At 45.3% G+C, this 18,902-nt stretch overlaps 1 protein-coding gene across 2 annotated transcripts in view; it reads right to left on the bottom strand.

Annotated features, from left to right (window-relative positions):
• Window positions 1-237: 237 nt before the first annotated feature.
• DDR2 (discoidin domain receptor tyrosine kinase 2) overlaps window positions 238-18,902 on the bottom strand; it is a 156,788-nt gene continuing 138,123 nt past the window's right edge. For both annotated transcript variants that reach the window (XM_075067996.1, XM_032790948.2), the window contains 2 exons: window positions 4,981-5,130; window positions 238-2,717 (listed from right to left, as the gene is read on the bottom strand). In XM_075067996.1, the coding sequence (XP_074924097.1) occupies window positions 2,580-2,717; window positions 4,981-5,130 (288 nt within the window). In that variant the 3' untranslated portion in view covers window positions 238-2,579. The remainder of the gene's footprint in view (window positions 2,718-4,980; window positions 5,131-18,902) is intronic.

Raw genomic sequence — 18,902 nt, 5'->3', positions numbered from 1 at the left:
AACAGGAGAGAAGCATTACAAAAATGTGAAATACTAGTGTACCACAAGAGGTGTCATCTTCTGCCCAACAAAAGATCTACAGACACAAGACAAGCCACTGCGGTACATCAGTGGACTTGTGATTGGTCCCCCCACACCCATGAAGAGGTGACGTACACAATCAGTTTGAACTCAGAGGCAAAGGGAATAAAAATGCTGTTTGGACTCTGAGGAGCAAAGATTCCTAAACATAAGCAAAGATCCGCAGCTGGGTTAGCCCTAAAGAACATATAAAGCTTGCACGCTATAGCAGCTATCGTTATCTTTTGCACCTGCTTTAACCTTGTAAATAACTCTTATTTCTTTTAATAAACCTTTAGATAGTTTATTACAGGATTGGCTACAAACATTATCTTTAGTGAGAAATCTAGGGTGCACTTGACCTGGGGTAAGTGACTGGTACTTTGGGACTGGGAATAACCTGAATATTGCTGTGATTTTTGGTGTAAGGGACCATCTGTCACAGAGGCAAGCTTGCCTGGGTGACAAGACAGCCCTGAGCGCCCGAGGGGACTGTCTATGGCTCTTAAGGCTGTTACAGTGGTTGAGGAGTTCACATTTGTTACTTGGTTGATGAAATCTAAGTACAGAACATACAAGAAGTTTGGGGTTCGTGCCTTGTTTCTTAACAGACTGCCCTGAGACTGGCACCCATATTCGTGAGTCATTCTAGATACCCTGGCAATTGGTACAACTGCAGTTGCAAGTCTTTCTGGGTGCTGATAGCCAAGATGGTTCTGATGCAAATAGAGCTGCTGTGTTGACATACCAGCTGCTGTCAGGACGAGTGAGGCAGCCAACTATTTCGCACAGGCCAAGTCCCTGCAATGGTTTGCTCACTTAGCATAGGCAAAGCGCTCATATACGCATGCCCTAGCCATGCTAGGTTATAGTATACTGGAAACAGTGCTAGAGGTTTGGGCATCTCAGTATGAGCGTATCAGACCAACTGTGTTCTCTGTTGAATTTCAAGGACTGGTGTGTATGCAAATAAGAGGCATCCTTGTAGGAAACAGAGGTGTATTCCATACTCTAAGGGTCTCACTTTCACACCCATTGCATCAGCAAGTCCCTTTGTGTACACTGACTGGAAACTGACAGAGTAAACAGCGTCAGTAGGGACACTGCCCAAATCATTCATGTAGCAACCAAATCTGGGGAATGCCGGGGAGCACATTCATTCTCATAGAAGCTCCAACCACAGCTAGATTGGTCCCAAGTACTTTCAGTTGGAAATCCTTCCAGACCACAGCTAAAATCAGACAAAGTCCTAGAAAAGAACATGACATGCCAAGGGAGCCTCTGTGTCAAGATAGGGTGGATAGGAGAGGAGCTATCGTTAGTGGTAACTCCAGGCATTGTATTCACAACAAACAATGTTATCATGGTACTCAAGGTTACTGCAGCCAGGGGTGGGTGCTAGTGGCAGCCCTTGGTGCTGGCGGATATCCAGAGCAGTGCAACATCCTGTTCCTTTCCTTATTAAAGCTCAGGGGCGGGGGGTTATACATGGGGAGGGAACTGAGCGATTATGGCCATTTAACCTTTGAAATGAAATGTTTGTTCTAAAACATCTCTCTAACCCTGATTCTCAGGAAATGCAGAGCTGGCACCTACCTCACTAATCTGGTAGCTGTATGATTTCCCTACCCTGATAGCATGAACAGCAGATGCAGAATGCATTTCTCAGGGACATAAAGTCCTCTCAAGAGGCCGTGCCTGAGTCAGAAGAGGGCACCTCGGCTGTCCTCTAGATGGGTGGCTTGTCATTCCTCATTCGTCCTGCAGCAGATGCAGTAAACCATATGCTCCTCAGAAAGCAAAATGCCCCCACTGCAGTGGGAATGTTCACCTACCAAGCAGAATGCATGTTCAAGCCCAGCAGCTGGCACATTCTACTACACAATGTGTTTGGGCTTTCCCCTGTCTAACGGGCTGTAACAAAACAAGGATGGGAGGAATCCTAACCAGGCAAATGCTAAATCCGTTTAGCCTGTCTGAAGCCTAAAAGTGTCCAGACAGGTTCAGTTTTCACTTTGTAATTGCACAGCCCAATCTGCTTTAGTGGCAACTCCTGCATCACCGTGTTCCTCACCTGCATTCCCTCCACTTGGCACATTCCCCAAATACCCTCCCTTTACCACGCACTTTCCTGGTGTGTGCTCCCATCCACGGATGCATTTCCAGCACACGAGGAACCTCATGGAGAACATGGGCCTTACTTTTCCCCTTCCAAAACGGGAAAACATAATCCTCTTTGACTGAATCCACTGATAAACAGGAACATGCCACATCTGTCAATAACCCTTGTTCATCCTTTGTCATTCCAGAGTTAGCTTGTCATATGAATTATGGATTTGGTCTGATCTAGGCTTAGTTCCTTCTCATTTTTTTCTCCGCTTATGGTGGTTTTTTAATGTGCAGTAGAAGAAGCCCCACTGCCCAGGTTTTGTTGTGAGTCCAGGTGAAGTGGCTTCAGTTTTTACAGGTGGGTCTTCTGGGGTGGGATGAGGAGCAGGACGTGTAAGGGAAGCGAAGTGTCACTCTTCGGTGGCTGATGGTTGCAGGAGGTGGTGAATTTCCTGGAAGGAGGGGCGATCTTTTGTGTCTCGTCTCCAGCAGCTGAGCATTAGCTTGTAGACAGGATCAGGGCAGAGAGCAGGTTGGGGAAGGTATGTCTTCAAAACAAGACAGACATTACAAAAGCAGAGAGTTAATGGCATACTTAGACAGCCTGGAAGTAGAGCAAACTCACGCCAGGGACCTTGATTTCTCCTTATGGAGGGGTCATTGCCCATTGTAGTAAAAGAAAGCCAAAGGTCCCAGACTTATTGTGAAATGCATAATGTATCGGGCTAGAGAAATGGGACACTGAATGCAAGAGATTTGATTGTATCCCATTACTCAGATAATTACTACTGTCCTCTGCACACTGGGAGCAGTCAAGATTGTGCTAAGGCTCAATCCTGTGCAGTGCAGAGGGTTCAGACCCAATCCACCAAAATGCCTCAACACAGAAAGCATGAGCCACCAAAAGCAGTTAGGGTACAATGGTGATGAAGCTTTTTGCTCCCAGCCTATTTACTCTTTGGCTGACTCTCTAGCTCAGGTTGGGTTTGGGCTCCCAGTGCTGCAGGGGAAGATTACACTGAATGAAAAAGTTTGCACTGGAATTTAAAAAAAATACAATGAAAGCAACTTTGCAAATGGAGCTGCAATGGGGACTCGGGAATAAAGTCAGAACCTCCCATTCCATTATAATCCTGATTTGGATACACAAACAACACAACCCCCCCCACCACACACACACGCTGACTTCACCAAACCTTAACCCAGATGCCTGAAATTATCATAAGATGTATGCAGCTGCAGCAACAAAGAGAGCTGGTCAGAAAACAGAATTTCCTTTCTGCAGGAAATTTCAACATTTCAGTATTTGTTTTCTTTCCAAATTGGAATGAAAGTCTAAATTTCCCACCAAATGGAAATTCCAAAACATCAAAATGTTTTTATTAAAATGAAATAATTTTACCTTATTGAATATCAGAACAATATAAAAAATTACATATATTTAATAGTAGATATATAATATATATTTATAATATAAAAGTCAAAACAGTAAAGTTGAAACAAAACATTTTGACATTACTGAAATTAAATGCGAAAGCTGAAATGATTCACTTAGAGATTTTTCCAGTGAAAATTTTATCAAAATCAACACATTCCTGTGAAAAGTTCTGATTTTAATGAAACTGCATTTTCCAAAGGAAATTTCAAACAACTCTAGCAACAAAATTTCACCAAAAAGATGTTTGCCTGAAATTGCAGAGAGGCTGAAACTTTGACTCTGATGGGTGTGAATCATGCCGAAAATACTCAGCAATGTATGTCATGCCAATGGGTGTTTCCATCTCCAAGCCATTGCTGTGCATGTTGGGTGGGAATGAAGCACACTGAATGCAGACAGAGCACATCAGCAGTGTGCCAGAATACAGGATATGAAATTTGGGTACAATATACCTGACTAAGTGATACTTTGCTACTGTAGACTGGAAATAAGGGGCATATATTTTTGACAATGAGGATGATTAACTAATGGAATAATTTACCAAGGCTATGGTGGATTCTCCATAACTGACCATTTTAAAATCAAGATGGGATGTTTTTTTCTAAGAGATCTGTTCCAGGAATTATTCTGGGGAAGTTCTGTGGCCTGTGCTACACAGGAGATCAGACTAGATGATCAGAATGGTCCATTTTGGCCTTGGAATTTATGAAAAACTAGTGTGCCTGGGGGAGCAATGAAGTATAACTGCTCCCAGAAGGAAAGCACTTGGCAGTGCAGACTGCAATGGCTTCAAGAAGTCAGGAGCCAGGTGTAGCTCAGTCTAAGGGATCTAATGCGGGGAGCTGCCAAGGTTGTCTTGGAAATTGTGCTCTTGATTTTGAAAGTTACTGACAACGTAACCCTGTGTGTGCTGGAAGTAGGGTGACCAGATATCCAGATTATACCAGGACTGTCCCAGTATTAGGGGCTTTATCTTCTTTAGGACCCTATTACCCCCCTATCCCAATTTTTCACCCCTGCTATCTGGTCACCCTAGCTGAAAGGGTCACACTACCTCTATGTTTCTGGACATTCTCAAGAACCTAGGCACAGAGAGGGCTCTGCAGGAACCTGCACTGGGCATTTCAGTACTCTCCTTTTTCATCTTTAAAGTGAGATCAACCTTATCTAACATTGTATTTCTGTTTACATTGGAAACTGAAAGTTTATGGAGCTCTTCCTTTGAAGGTTTTGATAGAAATTGTACTTTCAAGCTTAACTTATCCTTAACCAAGCTTTTTGTGGGCTGGTTACGTTGAATGAGTTCCTCCCCACCCTACTCTGAATTATTTTCTGTCCCTTCCTTGGATGTATTTCCCCACCACATTTCCTACCTGCCGCCCCTGATCCCTGAAGAATTCTCCGGTATTCTCAATGACCTGTTCATCTGACAGCTGGGAATATGGCTGCTCTCGGCAAAAAGTGAAGGTCTCCCATAGTGTCACCCCAAAAGCCCAGACATCACTGGCTGTAGTGAATTTTCCCTATGGGTGAAAGCAGAGAGAGGAAGCTCAGGATTACAGATGCGTGTGCACGTACACAAACACACACACTCTCCCCTCCTCCCCCATAGCCAATCCCTCTTCCCTCATCTCACAGAAAACATTCAGGTGGCAACAACAGAAACCACTGGAGGCACCAAGACATGTCTCCTGATCTTGTTCACATTCAGATTTATTCATGATCTGTGTCATGCTGTCTAGTGTAGCCACAGGCACCAACTTTTCAAAGTGCTGGAGAGTGCTCAACCCACCGGCTCTGCCCCAGGCCCTTCCCCCTCTCCACCCCTTCCCCACAAGGCCCCACTCCTGTCCATTTCTTCCTGCCCAGTTCTGCCCCCTCCCCCAAGCATGATGCATCCTCACTTCTCCCTGCTCCCTCCCAGGCTCCTGAACGCCGCAAAACAGCTGTTCGCAGTGGGCAGGAGGCATGGGGGGGAGGAGGAGCCGATCCACCGGGCCTGCTGGCAGGTGGAAAGTGCTGGAGGTGCTCAGCACTCACCATTTTTTTCCCCATTGGTGCTCCAGCCCCTGAGCACCCACAGAGTCGGTGCCTATGGGTATTGCTCACAGCTGTGAGTGCCGACCTCAGGGCAGACTGTTAGAAAACAGGTCAGACACCCCCAAACTGGTGTGTGTTCCATAATTAGACTTCACCAAGCCAGTAACAAATGTGAACTCTGCAATCACTATCCCAGTCTTACCATGGAGTCACAGACAGTCCCCTCAGACTATCCTGTCTATCTTGCCACCCAAACTGAATTTTGTGATGAAAGGTCACAAACCTAAAATCCCACCACATCAGGTTTCTCCCAATCCCAAGAGGCTAGTCACTTACCCCAGATCAATTGGTACCCTGGATTTTACACCAAAGACAATGCTGGCAGTCTATTCCACAGTAAACTAATTACAGGTTTATTAGCCAAGAAAAGAAAATGAGAGCTGAGAGATTAAAGCAGGTAAAATAGAATAACAGATGAGTCACAGTTTGTAATTCCAAATGATAGCAGAGATGTAGTAATCTGCCAGTTTCCCCAAAATCTCTCAGAATAACATAAGAATAGCCATATTGGGTCAGACCAAAAGTCCATCCAGCCCAGTAGCCTGTCTACTAACAGTGACCAATGCCAGGTGCTCCAGAGGGAGTGAACTTAACAGGCAATGATCAAGTGATCTCTCTCCTGCCATCCATCTCCACCCTCTGACAAACAGAGGCTAGGGACACAATTCCTTACCCATCCTGGCTAATAGCCATTGATGGACTTAACCTCCATGAATTTATCCGGTTCTCTTTTACACTCTGTTATAGTCCTAGCCTTCACAATGTCCTCAGGCAAGGAGTTCCACAGGTTGACTGTGCGCTGTGTGAAGAAGAACTTCCTTTTATTTGTTTTAAACCTGTTGTCCATTCATTTCATTTGGTGGCCTTTAGTTCTTATATTAGGGGAACAAGTACATAACTTTTCCTTATTCACTTTCTCCACAACCACGCTTATGTTTTACATTACTCTGTCATATCCCCCCTTAGTCTCCTCTTTTCCAAGCTGAAAAGTCCAGCTCTTATATCTCTCTCATATAGGATTCTGTTCACAAACCCCTAGCATTTTTAGTTGCCCTTCTCTGAATCTTTTCTAATGCAGTATATCTTTTTTGAGATGAGGAGACCAATGCTGTATACAGTATTCAAGATGTGTGTACCATGGATTTAATTAAGGGCAATAAGATTTCTCCATCTTATTCTTATCCTTTTGAATGATCCTAAACATTCTGTTTGTTTTTTTACTTGCGCTGCACCCTGCATGGACCTCCTTCAGAGAGAACTATCCACGATGACTCCAAGATCTCTTTTCCCTGAATTAGTTTCAAGCTTAAATTAGCCCCACATCATATTGTATATATAGTTTGGGGTTATTTTTTCCCAATGTGCACTACTTTACGTTATCCACATTAAATTTCATTTGCCCATTTTGTGCCCGATCCTTAGGTTTTGTCCAACATTTTGAGTCTTCAAACAGTCTGCTTTGGTCTAACTATCTCGAGCAGTTTAGTTCCATTCTTGCAAACTTGCCACTCACTCTTTACCCCTTTCTCCAGATCATTATGAATAAGTTGAATAAGATTGGTCCTTGGACTGACCCTTGGGGAACACCAACCATGGTTACTCCTCTCCATTCTGAAAATTTACGACAGTTATTCCTACCTTTGTTCCCTGTTTTTTAACCAGTTCTCAATCCATAAAAGATACTTTCTTCTCTATCTCCATGGACCAACTTAATTTACGTAAGAACGCTTTGTCAAGGATTTCTGGAATCTAAGGTATACTATGTCCACTGGATCCCCCTTGTCCATATTTGTTTGACTCCTTCAAGGGAACTCTAATAGTATTAGTAAGTAAGACATGATTTCCCCTTTAACAGAAACCATGCTGACTTTTGACCAACAATTTATGTTCTTCTTGTGTCCTGACAAATTTTATTCTTTACTATTGTTTCAACTAATTTTACTAATAACTCCAGGGATCTCTGTCTCTCATTCTGTTATTCTGCCTTGTTAGAATCCAAACAATCCAGAGATAAAAGGATCTTTCTTTTTGAATCCATATTTAAGTTCCTTCACATCAGGAAGCAAGATGCAAAATCATAGGACTAGGAAGGGATCTTGAGTAGTCATTCCTAGTCCGACCCGCACTCATGGCATGCTAAGTATTATCTAGACACCACCCTGACAGGTATCTTTCTAACTGCTCTTAAATGTCAATGCTGGAGGACTTCACAAGCCTCCCATAGGCAATTTATTCCAGTGCTTAACCACCCTGACAGTTACGGAAGTTTTTTCCTAATATTCAACCTAAACCTCCCTTTCTCCAATTTAAGCCCATTGCTTCTTGTCCTATTCTCAGAGGTTAAGAAAAACAGATTTTCTCCCTCCTCCTTGTAATAACCTTTTACGTACTTGAAAATTGTTATCATGTCCCCTTTCAGTCTTCTCTTTTCCAGACTAAACAAACCCAATTTTTTTCAATCTTCCCTCATAGGTCATATTTTCTATACCTTTAATAATTTTTGTTGCTCTTCTCTGGACTCTCTCCAGTTTGTCCACATCTTTCCTGAAATGTGGCGCCCAGAACTGGACACAATACTCCAGCTGAGACCTAATTAGTGCAGAGTAGAGCAGAAGAATGACTTCTTGTGTCTTGCTTGCAAGATGACAGCATCTTCTACCCATGTGAGCTTTTCCTCTGATGAGGATGAGTGAAGAATGCACTTAGCCTTTTGACCTCTGACCATCATCCATAATTTGCTTTGAAATTAGCATTTTCTGTTGAAGTCCTTAAGTCCTTCATTAACATCTCACAAGATTTCTTGGGGGGGTGGGGGGGTCATTTAGTCTCAGAATATACGCCATGAAAATGTTTGCTTTTACATTATAACAGGAACAGATAAGTGAAAATGATACATGTAACATTCCACTAGTTTTCATGAAGTTTAAAATCTGAGGACACATTTAACACTTTGATCTACTAACACACAAGTGAAGTGGGTTAGGCTTCTGACCTGAGCTGGTTTGCCATCATCAAAAGCTGCATGTGGAACTCCTATTTGCAGAGGGAGAGAGAGCTGAATGGAATTGGGGTACATAGCTCTTAGAGCACCCGTCCGACAGAATTATATTTTTCTCCAACTCTCAGCTCTTCCCTCCCTCTCCCTCTTTTCACAGATCTTTAGGCCAGGAGGGCCCATCATGACCCAACTCATCTGAGTTTCACAGGTGAGAGATCCCTGCCTGGAGTTCAATAGCCTCTGACTGAGCTACAGCAGATCTTTCGGAATGAGACCCATTTACCACAGCCCTAAGTGAGCTGCTCCAGTGGTTGATCACCCTGAGCATTAGAAATCACACCTTGTTTTGCTCCATTTCACATGAACAAAACCACTGCTGGGCGTCTCTCTCCTGGTCCAGAGGTTTCACCTCTCCAAGGCTGGTGGTATTAAATTGCTAGGAGAGGGCTCATGCCTTGTGAACCCATTCCCAACTAGCAACTCATCAGAACCAGGGTCTGGTGAGCTTTAGGACACGTGTTTGGCCAGGCTTTCATTAACTTTTACAATGGAGAGAACTATGAGGTGGGTCTGCTACAGTCTCTTGAATTGCACTTGTGTAGGCAATGGGAGCCTTATGCACAGGTCTTAATAGATAGTAGTAGGGTCCTTGGTGGGCTGGGTGACCTAGTGTTTAGCATCCACTCAGTCACTGGGTAGCAGTAGGGGAGCTCAGACCTGCCGCTCCACTGGTCTCTCTGACCCTGGACCCTAAGATCGTCAGCTGCATTGACCCCGGGGTGGGGTGGGGGACAAGTTACTCTTCCTAGTGACACTTCCTGCCAACTGCTCCCTTTGCTTCTGATCCTGGGTAAGGAAAAAGAAAAAAGGAAGCCGAACTGTCAGCCCCAGCCAGGCTCAGCACACAGTCATGGTATTTCAGGGAGGCATCTCCAGTCCCTTTTGCCAGGCGCCGGCAGGGTAGGTGAGTACTCTTCCCCAGCTGGGCTGTCTCCAGTTGGAGGGGTGAGGCTAGCTGGGCCCAGCACTGTCCTTTAAATCCTTCCATGCCAGTGTGGGGTTTGTATATGCATCACATAGATGAACACAAGCATTAAATGAGAAATGCCAGGATCTGCCTGTCAGGCTGTGATAAATGAAGTGTGTGTGTATGGGGAGGAGCTCCCTTTGATGGACAACTAGCCAGTCAGTCAGCTGTAAAATCCCTCTTGTAGCTGTTCTCTGCTTGCTTTACCTGTAAAGGGTTAACAAGCCCACAGGTAAATGAAAAGGAGTAGGCATCTGACCAAAAGAACCAATGGGAAGGCTAGAACAGTTAAATTTGGGAAAGAAACTTTCCCTTTGTCTGTTGTTCTCTGGGCTGCAGGGACATGGAGCAGCAATGCTATAAACAGAAATGCTGTGAAAGATTTGAACTAGATATAAAAAAGTATCTTCCATACCTAGAAGAAATAATTTGGATAGGGAATGTTTATTTAAGGGGAGGGATAGCTCAGTGGTTTGAGCATTGGCCTGCTAAACCCAGCGTTGTGAGTTTAATCTTTGAGGGGGCCACTTAAGGGTCTGGGGCAAAATCAGTACTTGGTCCTGCTAGTAAAGGCAGGGGGCTGGATTCAATGACCTTTTAGGTCCCTTCCAACTCTATGAGATAGACACAATCAGGTTTATTTCTTATTTTGGCTTGTGGATCTCCTCTCTGCTAATCCCAGATGCTTTTTTTGCATGTAACCTTTAAGACGAACTCCCAAGAAAGCTATTTTGGGTGCTTAATTTTTGCAGTTGTTTCTTTTAAGATCTAGCAAATAGCCTAAGTTCCAGATGCATTTTTTCCCTTTTTTTTTTTAATAAAATTTACCTTTTTTAAGAACAGGATTGGATTTTTGGTGTTCTAATTGGTTTGTGCATGTTGTTTGATTAGCTCATAGGCACAGCTAATTTCCTTTGTTTTCTTTCCTAGCTCTTCCGGGGTGTGTGTGGGTGGGACTGAAAAGGTATCCCACAGGGAGGAATTCCCAAATGCTCTTTCCTGAGTTCAAAGAGGGTTTTTTGCATTTGGGTAGTGTCAGAGCTGTGGGATCATTTTGAATTAGAAGCACAGACCTCAGGATTTGAAAAGGACACATTTTTCCTTCTGACTGCTTGAAAGCTAGGGAGAGTTTTTTTGTTTTGTTTTTCCTTCTTTTCTTTTCTTTGCTGCCTGAGGGGGGACAGGCATACCAAAGGAGCCAGGGAGTCCAACAAGGAATTCATTTTTTTTCTTTTCTAGCTTTGTGGCAACAAAATCGTTACACTAAGAATAGGGCAGCCTGTTCCTGAAGTTGAAGTCAGGCACGGAAACCCTAGAGCGACCAGTCTTCCCAAAGTGGCACGCCATGGAGAAGTCAGACCCAGATCAAGCCCAGACATCAGCTCCATGACAGAAATGAAGGGAGGGGATGGAGGACCAGGAACTTCCCAGGAGGGAAGGGTCAGTCCTCCCCCGACCAAGATCCAGGTGCCAACCAGGAGGGATGCCCTTAACCCAGACTGAGTTCTGACTGTGGAAAACAGGGATTTCTTCCTACAAAAGATGTGTTTGGAAGTGGAGGACAAAAGAGAGGCAAATAGCTTTGGAGTTGGAAGCAGAGGAGACAGACAAAGCGGTTGGAGGCAGAAGTAGAAAGAGATGAGAATCAGTTGGAGGTGGAAATGCAGGCGAAGTGCTTGGAGGCGGAGTTAGAGCTAGAAAAGGCTAAGCTGGATCAACCAGATAACCCTAACAGTCCTTCTCCAGGTACCGCTCTCTATTCCAAGAAATTCCCCACATACAAGGTAGGTGATGATACAAAGGCCTTCTAAGAAAATTTTGAAAGGGCCTGCCTTGGGTACAACACCCCTATAGACCAGTATATGGTGGAGCTGAGGCTGCAGCTCAGTGGACCCTTAGCAGAGGTGGCAGCTGAAATGCCTAAAGAATACATGAACGAGTATGAACTTCTTAAAAAAAAGGCCAGAATTACAATGGGGCTAACACCTGAGCATGCCCATCGATGGTTCAGAGCCCTAAGGTGGAAACCAGACATGACATTTTCCCGACATGCCTACCACATTGTAAAAAATTGAGATGCCTGGACAGCAGGAGCAAGTGTTAAATCTCTGGAAGATCTGTCTCTCCTAATGCAAATGAATCAGTTCTTAAACGGTGTTCTTGAGAAAATAGAAAGGTACATCCTAGATGGAAAGCCCAAAACAGTAATTGAGATGGGGGAGATCGGAACCAAATGGGTGGAGGTGGTGGAGAAGAAGAAAGCTAGTAGCAGTTGGTTTGGATATCAGAAGGGGCAACCCAAGACAAACCCCCACCATCAGGGTTAGCCCAAAGCCCCACCTTGCAAAGAGAAGCCCTCCACATAGCCAGGAGACCCCAGATGCCCTATCATCCCACCATCCCACTCTCCAACCACCCACCTCGCCCCAGACCACAGTCAGCTGGGCGATACTTTAAATGTAATGAGCTGGGTCATGTGAAGGCCAACTGCCCCAAGAGCACCAGCCAACCATAACTCATCACAAAGAGCCTTCAGGCCCAGATGTCTCGCAAATACCCCCAGAGCGAAGGGAAACTATGAGTGTGTGCGGGAGGAAGATTACTGTGTGGAGAGACACTGAAGCACAGGTGTCAGCTATCCACCAATCCCTGGTGGGCCTCAAATTCATCGACCCAAGTAATGGTGCAGCCCTTTAAGGCCAAGTCTTTTAACTTGCCTACAGCCAGGTTGCCTGTCCAGTACAACGGCTGGTCAGGAATATGGACTTTTGCAGTCTATGACAATTATCCCATTCCCATGCTGCTGGGAGAAGACTTAGCCATCCATGTAAGGCTAACAAAAAGAGTGGGGATGGTTACCTGCAGCTAGACTAAACAGGCCTCTACACCTAACTCCATTCCTGAGCCTCCTACAGGGACCCAGCCAAAGGTGGTGGAATGAAACTCCAAACCAGAGTCTATGGCAGCAGCTATAGATCCAGTTCCTGGGACTCAGCCAGAACCAGCCCAAGGATCAGAACTGGCGGAGCAGTCAGCACCAGAGCCCATGCTTGCAACCTCACCAGAGTCAAGGGAGCCAGCACCAAAGGGTGCCACAGAGCCTGCACCTGCAGCAGCAGCTAAACCAGTGCAAGAGGCTCAACTGGAGCCTGAAATACCACCAAGTGCACCAGTGAAGAGCGGTTCACAGTCAATGGAAACAACCCCATCATCTGCATCTCTTCCATTGGGAAAGCCCAAGTTCACAACCCAGCAAGGAACTAATGTCTCCAGCATCAAGGGAGCAGTTCCAGGCAGAGCAGGAAGTGGATGAGAGACTCAAGGGAGCTTGGACAGTGGCATGGAGCAACCCACCACCTCTCAGCTCTTCTAATGGGTCCAGACTTGTTGTAGAAGAACTCTTACACAAGGAGACCCTTTCTGGTGGGCACAAGGAGGACTGGCATCCTCAGAGACATTTGGTAGTTCCAACTAAGTATAGGCAAAAGCTCTTGAGCTTAGCCCACGATCACCCTAGTGGCCATGCTGGGGTGAAAAGGACTAAGGACCATTTGAGGAAGTCATTCCACTGGGAGGGAATGGGCAAGGACATTTCTACCTATGTCCGGTCTTGTGAGGTATGCCAGAGGATGGCAAAGCCCCAAGATCAGGTCAAGGCCCCTCTCCAGCCACTCCCGATCATTGAGGTTCCATTTCAGTGTGTAGCTGTGGATATTCTGGGTCCTTTCCCTAAGAAGACACCCAGAGGAAAGCTGTACATACTGACTTTCATGGAAGCAGTAGCTCTAAGCCACACCAGGACTAAAAGCGTGAACCAGGCATTGACAGACATTTTTGCCAGGGTAGATTGACCCTCCGACATCCTTACAGATTTGGGAACTAACTTCCTGGCAGAGACCATGAAATGTCTCTGGGAAGCTCATGGGATGAACCACTTGGTTGCCACCCCTTACCACCATCAAACAAATGGCCTAGTGGAAAAGTTTAATGGGATTTTGGGGGTCATGATACGTAAATTTGTGAATGAACACTCCAATGATTGGGACCTAATGTTGCAGCAGTTGCTCTTTGCCTACACTCTTTGCCTACAGGAATGTACCACATCTCAGTTTGGGATTTTCACCCTTTGAACTCATTTACAGCCACGAAGTTAAGGGGCCATTACAGCTGGTGAAGCAGCAAGGGGAGGGGGTTACATCTTCTCCAGGAACTCACATTTTGGACTTTATAACCAACCTGCAAAACACCCTCAAAGACTTTCTAGCCCTTGCTCGAGAAAATCTACAGGATGATCAGCAAGAGCAAAAGGCCTGGTGTGATAAACATGCCAGAGAACGTTCCTTCGGAGTAGGTGACCAAGTCATGATCCTGAAAGCGCTCTAGGCCAATAAGATGGAAGTGTCAGAGGAGGGGCCATTTATGGTCCGAGAGCGCCTGGCAGCTGTTAATTAATGCATAGCGTTCCCAGACCCTACCCTAAAATAATTCTCTAAAGCCTTTTTATTCCTTTTATTCAAGGTTTTCCAGTTTACAGCCCAGGCGAGAGACAATGCCGAGTGGCCTGAAGGAGTCTACTATGACAGAAAAAGCAAAGGTGGCATGGAAGAGGTTAGCCTTTCCATGACCCTTGGGCGTAAGCAGGGACAGCAAATCCAGGAGCTGTGTACTCGCTTCACACCAATGTTTTCAGTCACCCCAGGATGGACAAAATGGGTATACCACTTCATTGACATAGGTGATGCTCACTTAGTTAGAGCCCAACCCTACCAGATGGCTCCTCAAGCCAAAACCGCAAGAGAAAGGGAGATCAAGGAGGTGTTACAGATGGGTGTAATCTGCCCCTCTGAGAGTGCCTGGGCCTCTCCATTGGTTCTGGTTCCCAAACCAGATGGGGAAATCTTCTTTTGTGTAGACTACCATAAGCTAAATGCTGTAGCTTGCCCAGAAAACTATCCAATGCCAGGCACAGACAAGCTATTGGAGAAACTGAGACAAGCCCAGTTCATCTCCACCTTAGAGTTAACTAAGGGGTACTGGCAAGTGCCGCTAAATGACCCAGCCAAGGAAAGATCAGCCTTCATCACCTATGTAGGGTTACATAAATTTAATGTGCTCCCTTTCGGACTGTGAAATGCACCCAGCACCTTCCGGAGATTGGTAGATAACCTTCTGGCTGGATTTGGGAAATTTGCAGTCACCTACCTCAACGATGTGGTTATAGTCTCAAATTCATGGGCAGAACACCTGGAGCACCTGCAAAAAGTCTTTGAGTGCATCAGGCAGGCAGGACTAACTGTTACGGCCAAAAAGTGTCAAATAGGCCCAAACAGGGTAACATACCTTGGACACCAGGGAGGTCAAGGTACTATCAACCCCCTACACGCTAGGGTAAATGCTATCAAAAATTGGCCTGTCCCTATGTCAAAGAAGCAGGTCCAATCCTTCTTGGGCTTGGCTGGGTATTACCAATGATTTGTACCACACTACAGCCAAATTGCCACCCCATTGACAGACCTGACCACAAAAAAACAGCCAAATGCCGTTCAGTGGACTGAGAAGTGTCAGAAAGCCTTTAACCAGCTTAAAGTGGCCCTTACATCTGAACCTGTATTGAGGATCCCAGACTTCAACCAACCATTTGTCATAACCACATATGCATCCAAGCGTGATATAGAAGCAGGTTTAATGTAGACGAACTCCTCACTTAAAGTCGTCCCGGTTAATGTTGTTTCAATGTTAAGTTGCTGATCAGTTAGGGAACATGTTCGTTTCAAGTTGTGAAATGCTCCCTTCTAATGTCTTTTGGCAGCTGCCTGTTTTGTCCGCTGCTTGCAAGAAGAGCAGCTCGTTGCAGCTAGCTGGTGGGTGATTGGAACCAGGGTGGACCAGCAACCCCCCTATCAGCTCCCCACTCCCCTAAGTTCCCTGTGCAGCAGCTGTCCCTCCCCCCACTGCCATGTGCTGGTCATGCTCTCTGCCTTGGAGCTGCTCCCAGAGACTCCTGCTTGCTGTACAGGGAGAAGAAGGGGACTAATGTTAGGGCGTCTCCCTCTCCCCCTTGCTCCTGCACCCCGCTTACCCCATCTTCGATAGAGCAGGGGGACACATGACAAAGGGAGGGAGCTTCTAGGCAGTAGCTGCTGTCTCAGGTCTCGGCAAACTGATTTAATTAACAAGGGAGTGTACTTAAGCCTGGGGTCAGCTACTTAAAGGGGAAATGAGCATTTTTTCTCTCACACACAGGGTGTGTGTCTGTCTGCCCTCCCTCCTTTCCTGCTGCCCTGTAGAGTGTTGTGAGAGTTAACCCTTGAGGGCTCAGTCAATTGCTAGTTCATTTAGCAGTAAGGCATTCCCTGGGAAATATCCCACCCTCTGACTCCTCCACTTCAACCAAGCTTCATAATCATCATCACTGTGTACCAGTATTAAATTGTTTGTTTAAAACTTATACTATGTGTGTGTGTGTACACAGACAGACAGAAAGATAGATAGATAGATAGATAGTCTTTTGTCTGGTGAAAAAAATTTCCCTAGAACCTAACCCCCTCATTTACATTAATTCTTATTCGGAAATTGGATTCGCTTAACATTGTTTCGCTTAAAGTCACATTTTTCAGGAACATAACTACAACATTAAGTGAGGAGTTCCTGTACGAAGGACCAGATCAACAATTCATCCTCTAAGCTGAACCCCCAAGAAAGCTATTTTGGGTGCTTAATTTTTGTAATTGTTTCTTTTAAGATCTAGCAAAAAGCCTAAGTTCCAGAAGTATTTTTTCCCTTTTTGTTTTTAATAAAATTTACCTTTTTTAAGAACAGGATTGTATTTTTGGTGTCCTCAGAGGTTTGTGCATGTTGTTTGATTAGCTGATAGAAAACAAAAGAGATTAGCTTTGTCTTTCTCAACTCTTCCTCGGAAGTGAGGTGAAAGGGTACTTCACAGGGAGGAATTCTCAAGTACTTCTTCCTGGGTTCAAAGGGTGGTTTTTTTGCATTTGAGTGGTGGCAGCATTTACCAAGCCAAGGTCAGAGAGAAGCCATAACCTTGGGAGTTTAATACAAGCCTGGAATGGCAACTATTAATTTTTAAAATTCTTGCGGGCCCCCACTTCCTGCACTCGGACTGACAGAGTGGGGATTCAGCTTGAAGGTTACAAGCAAACAAAAGCATCTGGGGTTAGCACAGAGGAGATCCACAAGCCAAAATAAGAAATAAACCTAACTAAACATTCCCTATCCAAATTATTTCTTCTAGGTATGGAAGATACTTTTTCATACTTGGTTCAAACCTTACATTTCTGCTTACAGCATTGCTGCTCCATGTCCCTGCAGCCCAGAGAACAACAGACAAAGAGAAAGTTTCCTTCCCAAATTTAAAAGTTCTAACCCTCCTATTGTGTCAAGTATCAGAGGGGTAGCCGTGTTAGTCTGGATCTGTAAAAGCAACAAAGAGTTCTGTGGCACCTTATAGACTAACAGATGTATTGGAGCATGAACTTTCGTGGGTGAATACCCACTTTGTCAGATGCATCCGATGAAGTGGGTATTCACCCACGAAAGCTCATGCTCCAATACGTCTGTTAGTCTATAAGATGCCACAGGACTCTTTGCTGCTTTTACTAACCCTCCCATTGGCTCTTTTTGTCAGGTGCTCACTCCTTTTCTTTTACTTGTGGGCTTGTTAACCCTTTACAGGTAAAGCAAGCAGAGAACAGCTACAAGAGGGATTTTACAGCTAACTGACTGGCTGGGTGTCCATCAAAGGGAGCTCCCCCGCCCCCCTCGGCCCACTTCATTTATCACACAGGCTGAGGGGAGATTTGGATCACTTGAGCATGGGCAGCTAAAGCTTTAGGTCTGGTTGTCTGACACGAGAGTATGGTGGCTGCCCAGTTTTCAGACTGTGGTTTTGCAATAAATACTATTGCTGCTGTCACTGTCTGACGGGGTCAGTCTGCTCTCTCTGTACTGGATTGCTGCACTCCAGTTCCCATTGCTATTCTCTTGTTCGGAACACATGTCCACCTGGACTCAGCTATTTAGTTTTGTCCTGTTTTAATATCAATTATAAAGCTGCTGCTGCTGCTTCTACTCTGAGACCGTGAGTCAGAACTGAGAACTTTATTTAAAATTCAAGTAATAATTCTAATCCCTTGATCCAACTCCTGATAACACCCATCTCCCAAAACAGAGCCACAAAATTGACTGGATAGTTCTACCCTGAGCAAGTGGCCTAGTGGCTGGAGCTTTGTTATGCATGCCTGGGCCCTGTCATGTGTTGTGGTGTGGATGGCAGTGATGTTCCTCTGTTTCACCCTCTGTGGCTAGTCAGACTTCAAGGTCCTGGAGAAGTAGAAATTCATGGAGTCTGGAATTCTCTATGATTCACTTTTGTTTATTTACAAGGAAAGCACAAAGTCCTGCTTCTCTGAGCACAGAAGGAGTCAAGAATAAGAGGAGCAGTTTCCCAGCTTACAGCCCCAAGCCTCTTTAGACAGCAGACCCAAAAGCTCCCTCACTAGCTTTTTGCAGGTCACATTGGGCTCACCGGCTATTGCTTGGATTTTTTTGTTTTTTGCCTTTGCCTGCCTTTCTCTTTGTCCTTATTTGTTCTCAGTTTCTGTGTGTTCTGCCTTCCCACACCCAAAACAATACTTTGCATCAGCCTCTACCCACCAGTCCAATCTACTTCTGGGGGGGAGGGGCTCACAACTCCCCGTTGTCTTGGGGAGTGGGGCTTCTGATTAGCTCATCCTGACACTTCTGGTAACTGCAGGCTGCGGTAATGCCCCAGCTCAGAGGGGTTTGTAATCAAATCAGTCACTGGTCCCTCTCAGCATAACGCTATCAAAGTGCAGCCAATTGACCAGGGCATTCTCCTTTTCCTCCTCACTCAGTGCCCGTATAAAGATGTCCATTTCTATGTGACACTCCTTCTCCCCCCATGAGTCATGAGGCCGCAGTATAGAGACAAAGCCATACAAATGCAGACTGCTGCCACCCAGTGAATCTGCCATCCACAGGCTAAAATCTCAGCAGCATTGGACACACACTCAGTGCGGCACAACTGTGTGTGGAAGGCAAATGGGACTTTAGCCCCTCACTAAGAGCTTTTCTAACATGCACCAATTTGGGATAATCTCCAAGGGGTGATGAGGCCAGTGAGAATG

Source organism: Chelonoidis abingdonii, chromosome 7, assembly GCF_003597395.2.
Source record: "Chelonoidis abingdonii isolate Lonesome George chromosome 7, CheloAbing_2.0, whole genome shotgun sequence".
Classification (NCBI taxonomy): Eukaryota; Metazoa; Chordata; order Testudines; family Testudinidae; genus Chelonoidis; species Chelonoidis abingdonii.
This window is presented reverse-complemented; position numbering and strand designations above follow the sequence as displayed.